This window comes from Sturnira hondurensis, unplaced genomic scaffold, assembly GCF_014824575.4.
Source record: "Sturnira hondurensis isolate 20B ecotype Veracruz unplaced genomic scaffold, ASM1482457v3 Scaffold0022977, whole genome shotgun sequence".
Classification (NCBI taxonomy): domain Eukaryota; kingdom Metazoa; phylum Chordata; class Mammalia; order Chiroptera; family Phyllostomidae; genus Sturnira; species Sturnira hondurensis.
This window is the reverse complement of record NW_028095608.1, coordinates 1,713,035-1,720,729: the sequence shown is the minus strand read 5'-3', so window position 1 is coordinate 1,720,729 and position 7,695 is coordinate 1,713,035. Positions and strand designations below refer to the sequence as shown.

General features: G+C 55.8%; 1 protein-coding gene across 1 annotated transcript in view; it reads left to right on the top strand.

Moving 5' to 3' along the window:
* Positions 1-229: 229 nt before the first annotated feature.
* NID1 (nidogen 1) overlaps positions 230-7,695 on the top strand; it is a 68,412-nt gene continuing 60,946 nt past the window's right edge. The window contains exon 1 of the mRNA XM_037037349.1: positions 230-556. Within this exon, the coding sequence (XP_036893244.1) occupies positions 326-556 (231 nt within the window). The 5' untranslated portion in view covers positions 230-325. The remainder of the gene's footprint in view (positions 557-7,695) is intronic.

Below are 7,695 nucleotides of genomic sequence, written 5' to 3'. Positions count from 1 at the left end.
CGGCTCGGACTCCGGACACCGTGCTGAGCTCGGCGGTCTGTCCCCACCTCCCGTTCCCGCAGGGTCATCCGGTGGGAGCCGGGCTGGTTTCGGAATTCGAGGCCACCGGCGCCCACCACCCTGAGGACCAGCGCTGGGGGCGCGGTGTCGCCCTCCCTCCCGCGCGGATATTGGGCGCGCCCTGCGCTCGGGCGGGCCTTCCCCTCGGCCCCTCTTCTCCTCCCCCATCGCCGGGGAGGGGCTGCCAAGGGGCGTCCGGTTACATCTCCGCCTTCCAGCCTCCCGCGCCGAGCCGCTCGGGTTAGCGGGACCGCAGTCGGGGACCATGTGGGCCGCGGTCTGCTGGCGCCGGGCTTCGTGCGTGTGGGCGCTGCTGCCGCTCCTGCAGCTGCTGCTGGCGGGGCCCGGGGGCTGCCTGCGCCGCCAGGAGCTCTTCCCCTTCGGGCCGGCACACGGGGACCTGGAGCTGGAGCCCGGGGACGACCGCGTCTCCCCGGCCCTGGAACTGAGCACGGCGCTGCGGTTCTTCGACAAATCCGACATCCGCTCGGTCTACGTGAGTGCGCTCCGGGCGGAGAGGGGGCAGCCAGCAGGGGAACGGGGGTGCCGACCGGGGAAGGGAGGAAGGAGGCCGGGGGCCGGGGCCCCGGCGGAGCCGGACGGACGTGGGCGTCGGGGGCGGGGACCGACCGGCTGGCCGCTGAACGCGGGGCGCGCGCTGGCTCAGCGAGGCAGTGCGCTCCTGACCCTTAGCCCCCGACGTCCCCATCGCCCGGCCGCTGTCGCCGAGGAGCTCTCAGGGCTGGTGAGCTCGTCCCGTCTGCGCGGTCCCGTGTGCACCCTACTCCCTCCGGGACCCCAGACCTATGGCCCCGGCCCCGAGTGTTCTCCCGGCGGCCGTGCGGGACATCGCGGCCGGGAAGTCGGTCTCGCCATTATCCCGAAGCTTTGGGGACAGGACCCCGGCCCGGTGGGACTAGGCGCGCGCGGAAGCTCCGGGGAGGCGTTGGCCCGAGCTGGGGCTCGGTGGCAGGAAGAGACCGCCCAACGAGGCTCTCGGCGCCGGGAAAGGAGCGGACAGGCCCCTACGGTGGTGTGCGCCAACTCCAACTGTGCCCCGCAAGGATTCTGCTCTCTGGCTGAGCTGGTTCTGTCCCAGTTCGGGGCTGGGGAAGCAGACCTCCCCGGTGATCCAGTTTCCTGTAGCCGAGCACGGTCACCTTGGAGGCCCCGGCTGAGGAGCCGGGCCAGGTGACCTCTGGCTCTCTGGAGCCCGCGCAGAACTCGCCAGGGGGCTCCGTGTTGCAGGTCAAGGCCTTCGGTGGCGCTGCCGCCCGCTGCCGCGCCCCCTGTGGATTTCATGTAAAACTGTGTGCATCCAGGAGGGGGACCACACAGCCGCAGCTGGAGTCGGTCCTGCCCGGCCCGGGACTGGCTCTGCGCCGGCGGACTGCGCCTTCCGCCACACCCACGTGGACCTGGTCGCTTTGCCTAAACAGAACCAGACCTGAAAACCTCCTGCGCGGGGATGGTCGCCAGCGGGTTGACTGCCCTCACCTCCTCCTGCAGTCTGGTGAAGCCTGTGAGACCCTTCTTAGAATAATGTTTTTTAAAAATGTTTTATTTATTTATTTTTAGAGGGGGAGGGAAGCAGAGAAATATCAATGTATGGTTGCCTCTCCTGAGTCCCCTGCTGGGAACTGGCCTGCAACCCAGGCATGTGCCCTGACTGGGAATCGAACCGGGATCATATGGTTTGCAGGTCCGCGCTCAATCCACTGAGCTACACCAGCCAGGGCGGAATAATGTTTTTAAATGCAAAAAAAAAAAAAATCCACAGGAGAGCCAAGGAAATTAATCATATTGAAATACCAATCAGAATATTAAAATTTAAATAGAATATTAAAACAGTTTTTTGAAGTTATATAAGCGGTTCTTTTTAACCGCAAGAAATAGCGAGATGTAGCAGTGGATGCAGCAGCGGGTCAGGTAATTACAAACTTTCAGGGTCACGAGGTCTGTAAACAACCTTGGAGACCCCTGCAGTGAGGGGAGAGTGTCTGTCACTACTAGTGTTGAGGTCATTGAGTGCCACTACTGCTGTGCATTGCTGCCTGTGTGCTCAATGGAAGGAGATGCTAGATACCAGTGAGGGGCCACTGAAAAAGGAAATGAAATTCCTTCTTTCTGTCTAAGTTAACGGACCTACTGAATTGCAGTCATGAGCCCTCATGGGGGCCACTGGGCCCCAAGTTAGGAACCCTGGTGCTAAACATGGGACCTCCTGCCCCTCCTTTACTTACGGTGTCAGACCAGCTCCACTGCATTCTAAAGACCTGGGAGATTGATTGCTAAAAATGGATTCCTGTCCAACATTACCTTTTGGGTCTGCGCGGGTTTATTTGGCATTTCGGTGAGAAAAAAATCTCTGCGCTCGCTATGGATCTTATGCCTGTGCTAGGTTGGGTTCCCAGGGAGCTGACTCTGGGGCGCAGCTTAGCAGGTGGGTTATTTCACTGGGGGAGCACCTCAGAGCCACCCCTGTGGAGGGGGGGAGACTGAAGGAGGGTGGAGCAGAGGGGACTCGGCTGCAGCACAGTCCCAACCGAGGTCACAGGAGCTCCCTGGCTGCTCTTGAGCTGCGATGGCCTTTAGAAGTGATCTCAAGTCTGCCTAAGAGCGCCAGGCCTCTGGGCTCTTGCAGTGATCAGCCACAGGATAAGGGCTGCGCTGGAAGGGGGTATGGCCCTGGGGAGGCAGGCTGCATTCTTGGGAGGTGGTCCAGGCCGGCACCCACCACTCTCTAGCTGTGTAGGTGCTCTTTGAGCGGATAGAAACCTTCGTGTGGCCCTGACTGTGAAACTGAGTGGACAGGGAGTGTGAGCGTGGACCAGGTGGTCTCGACCTTCATGGATACCAGACTGGGGAATGAGAGGAGCACCCACGGAGAAGGAAAACAAGTACTGGATGAGCACATCTACCCCTGTCAGGGACTTGCTGGTTTTATATTGTTGAAGCTTCAAAACAGCTCCCCCCTTCCTTCAGATGAAGAAATAATACTAATAATTAGTAATTACCCAAAGGCCATACCACCAGTCAAGTGCCCAGACTAGGATTACAGCCCAAGTCTGTGTGTGTCTGACTCATAAAACTCTCAAGTATCAAGCCTAACACATGTGGAGATGGACTCAGGGATCGTTGTGGGTCAGTCCGGGGAGACTTCACAGAGAAGGTTTCAGACTTGAAAGACAGGTTCTATTTCAGTGGGAGGAGAGGGGATGGAGAGGCTGTTCCAGGAGGGACAGACTGCAGGGCTGAGCCCATGAGGATGGACCGAGCTCGGCTTGTTCGGGGAGAGTGAGGAATACGGTTGGGCAGGAGCTGGGTGTTCCTGTTGGAATAGGAGGTGTCTATCTGAATAGGTGGGTGGGGTCAGGAGATAGAAGGTATTGGTTAGCTTTTGCTGCATAAGAAACAACCAGGAGAAGCCTTGTTGCTCCAGGGTCTGAAGCAGCAGGGTGCCCTGATCTAGGGCGGCTCTGGCAGGGCCAGTCGGGGTGATGTGGTTTGGTTTTTCTCCACGGCTGTCTCATCCTCCATAGCTGTTTTGTCTAATTCAGTATCCATTAGCTGTATGTAGCTACTTACAGTTGGATAAGTTAAATAAATGATAAACGTTCAGCCCGTCAGTCACACTAGCCACATTTGAGATGCTCGTACCCTCCTGTGGCTGGGGGTTACCACCTGGGACAGTGCTGCTGTGGGATGTTTCCATCATCACTCCACATTCTGCTGGAGAGCGCTGCTTCAAAGGGCCAGCCTAAGCCTGTCCGTCTTCGCGGGGGCTGTCAGCCCCTCAGAGTCAACAGAAGTGTGCAAGTGCCTTTCCGAGCCTCTGCCTGGGTCAGGTCCCCTAACGCCTCAGGGATTAAAGCAGGTCACGTGGCTGAGCCGCGCAAGTCAGTGGCGGCGGACACCAATCCTGGGAGGGGTGAAGCACGGGGCCAAGAGATGGGGTGCCCTCCATGGAGGGCCATGACTGACGGCCAGAAGGTTGGTGGTTGGCGGTGGCAGCTGTCTGTAGCTGGTCACAAGGCAAGCTGTCCTTCAGTGAGGCAAGTCTGGCAGTGGTTTGCACGACAGCCTGGACAAACAGACGGAGGGAAATCAGTCCCACAAGTTGCTGGTTTTATCCAGACATACCAGATAAGGGCTTATAGAAGGGGAGGGCAGGGAGAGAAGAGGGCAGACTGGAGAGGTGATCTAAGATGCACGCCAATGGGATCTCTGACCAGTCACACATGATACCCTGTGAGGAGAAGGCGGGGGTGGAGGGTGGGGGTAGGAGATGGCACTGGGGCCAACAAGGGATGCCCTGCAGCCAGTGGACCTCCCAGCGAGCAGTCTGGCCGGGAACAGAGGGAGCCTCGAGATGCCCGTTGCAAGGGGAACTCGGGAGTGAGAAACAGGCTGAGAGCGGGTTTAGGCCCATGAGTAACGACCTAATGTGGCCCTTCCCAAAGTGTGGTCTGGGGACCTGTGGGTGTCCTGGAGACTTGATCAAGAAACTCGCAATGCCCTGGCCTGTGTGGCTCAGTGGATTGAGTGCTGGCCTTCGAATCGGGGTTGCTGGTTCCATTTCCGGTCAGGGCACATGCCTGGGTTGCGGGCCAGGTGCCTGGTGGGGGGACGAGAGAGAGGCAGCCACCCACTGATGTTTCTCTTCCTCTTTTTCTCCCTTCCCTCCCCTCTCTCTAAAAATAAACAAACAATCTTAAAAAAAAGAAATTTGCAAGGTCAAAACACTTTTTCTTATAATGCTAAGGTGTTATTTGCTTTTCATACTCCCTCTCATTCACGCGCAGTAGAATCCCTAGAGGCTGTGTGACCTGTGGCTCCCCCCAACAGCTCACACGAAGACCCTGTGAGTCCAGCTGCCTCCCTCCCTCCCGCCACGGGGCACATCCACTGGCAGAAATGCGAAATCAGGACACTTTTCTCTCCGAGTTCTTTTGAGTTTGATTTTCCTAAAACATGTTGTTTATGTTAACATATAACACATTCATTATTTAAGTATTATAAATATTTAAATTTTTCTCAGTTTTAAGTCATGACATGATAAATACTGAACTATATAAACCCAAGCTTTTGAGGGGTGGTCTTTAATAATTCTTGAGAGTGTAAAGCAGTCCTGAACGTGTGAGAGCTGCTGGTCGAATGAGTTCAGTCTGAGAGCTGGCAAAGGCGGGAGGAGGGGACCTTCCGTGGGGGGCTCGTGAAGAGCCACGCTGCAGGCCACGGCAGGCTTCCCACAGCAGGGCTGGCTGTCCCCAGGGACGAACCTCTTAGTTTCAGAAGGACAGTCAGACGGCCCTGGCAGTGAGGACAGCATTCTTGGGTCCCCATCCTGGGCAGGAGTGGGGAGTGGACCGGTATGTAAATCGAGCCAGCCAGTGCCCCGAGCTGCTGGGCTCCTGTGAGCCTGCTGCCCTGGCTGATGAGCTGACCTCCTGGGGGCGAGTTCTTCAGGAACATTGTGAGGTTGTACAGAAAGGTGAAACGTTTTCTTCCTTTGACTAGAATTTTATCACCTCAGTTTGTTAATGCCAGGTCTCTCTTCCTGATCGGTAGCTCTGATTGACTGTGTAGACCAACAGGATAATTTCTAGAATGTGATTTTATTGCATATTAAATTATTTATGTCTTTATCATAGAAATGGAAAGTTGAATTAGTTATTTGGTAAGTTTGGTTTGTTTTGGAGTTAAAATCCATCATGCTATGGAAAAATAATAAAAGTTTATTCTTGGTAGCAAAAATAAGTTTATAGCTCTGTCCTGCCTCACAAACAGATTTTCATTGTACCACTTCCGTACAGGAATCTCTCCTTCTTTGGGTAAGTTTAAGCCTTCAAGACCTTCTGACTTTCTTCCCATGTTTGCCCCACCTTCTCTGCCAGCTCAGGCCATTCACTTCCAAGCTGGATTTGTTCAGCCAGTGTTTACCAAGGGCTTCTTGGGTATACAGGCACTGGGCTCGCTGCTATGGCTGTGAACTCTGAAACACAGCAACTGACCGTGACCTCAGGGTCCCTGCCCTCAGGGACGGGTCAGAGTGGAGAGGGAGCCACAGGGAACAGGTGATTCCAATGTCCCGTGAGAGAGGATCAATCCTCTGAAGTTGGAGGCGCTCCAAGTCGGCGAGGAGCCCAAGCCACCGGGCTCCCCTTGGTGCATGGTGCTCTTTGCCGATTTTTCCTTTGTTCATCTTGTCTGTTTTCTGTCCACAGATCCACTAGAACCACAGGGTATGATTTGTGTTTCTTTTGTCCAATTATTCCTTTCTTTGGAGATCTCGCCAACCTCTGGCTTCACCCGCCTGCTCTGCAATGTCTGGCCAGGGCCGCTCTGATTTTCAAAACCTTGCCAGATGTTGCCACCCAAATGTGCGTCTGCCACTTCAGGTTCCACACGGCAACTGAGAATTACTCGCCTCCCACCCGTCTCGGCTGCTTTCACTGCCACTCACCTTTCCTTGGTAACTGCGCCTTGTGAGGGTTCTCACACCGTCCTCCCTTCATCCAGTTACTCTACAACTACTTAACACGCCCACGATGGTCCGGGCACTCCTGTGGGCACTTAGAAAGGACCCTGTCCCCGGCTGGCGTAGCTCAGTGGATTGAGCGCGGGCCTGCGAGCCAGACGATCGTGGTTCAATTCCCAGTCAGGGCACAGGCCTAGGTTGCAGGCCAATTCCCAGGAGGGGACACACGAGAGGCAACAATACATTGATATTTCTCTCCTATTCTCCTTCCCTTCCCCTCTAAAGATAAATAAATAAAATCTTGGGGAAAAAAAAGAAAGGACCCTGTCTTCAAAGGTTTTTGCATTCCAGCAGGAGGGGCAGGAGAATAAGCAGACACGGTGCATTAGGAAGTGCTGTGCTACTGGACACCAGAGCCTGAGACGGGGTAGGCAGTTGGATGCGTGAGACTGGAGTTTGGAAGAGAAGCCTGGACTTTGGATGTCGGTTTGGGACCACTGGCATGTAGGCAGCGTTGAAAACAAGAGAGCTAACTAGATGCACTCCACCACGGGACTGGGAGCCTCCGACAGGGCAGGGTGTGAGGAGATGGACAGATCGGAGAAGAAGCAAGCGGGGAGCCCTGGAAACCAAGTGAAGACAGTGCACCCAGGAGGAGAGAGGGGACCACACGCTGATGACAGGCCACAAAGATGAGGTTGGGTAATGGAGTGGTCACCTCGGAGAACCACTGGTTCTTCATTTCTCCTCCACAGCAGCTCCGTGCCCCTTACCTCTCCCGTCATGTTGGCAGTGACCAGTCCAGCTGCGTTCAGTCCCTTCGGTGCCCCATCCCCACCCCATTCTCACCTCAGAGGACGGTGGACTCCTTGTCAGGGAGTCAGGGCCTCGTGCTTCCTTTCCAGCTTTGTTTCTGGTTTGGCGGAAACGCTTCCCGGAAAAGTGAAGTAGGTCTTGCCCTTTCTCCGACTCCGCCACTTGATCCATCTCTTCTCTCAGGCCCTCCCCCACCCTCCAGGGACCGACTCGGTCCTTTCCTAACTCACCAGGGCCAGCTGACAACACTGACCTCTCATGCTTAGAACCGCCTGTAACTCCGGTTGTTTCTTCCTGATGACTCTTAAGATAATGCCGCTGTAAATGTTTGTGCACAA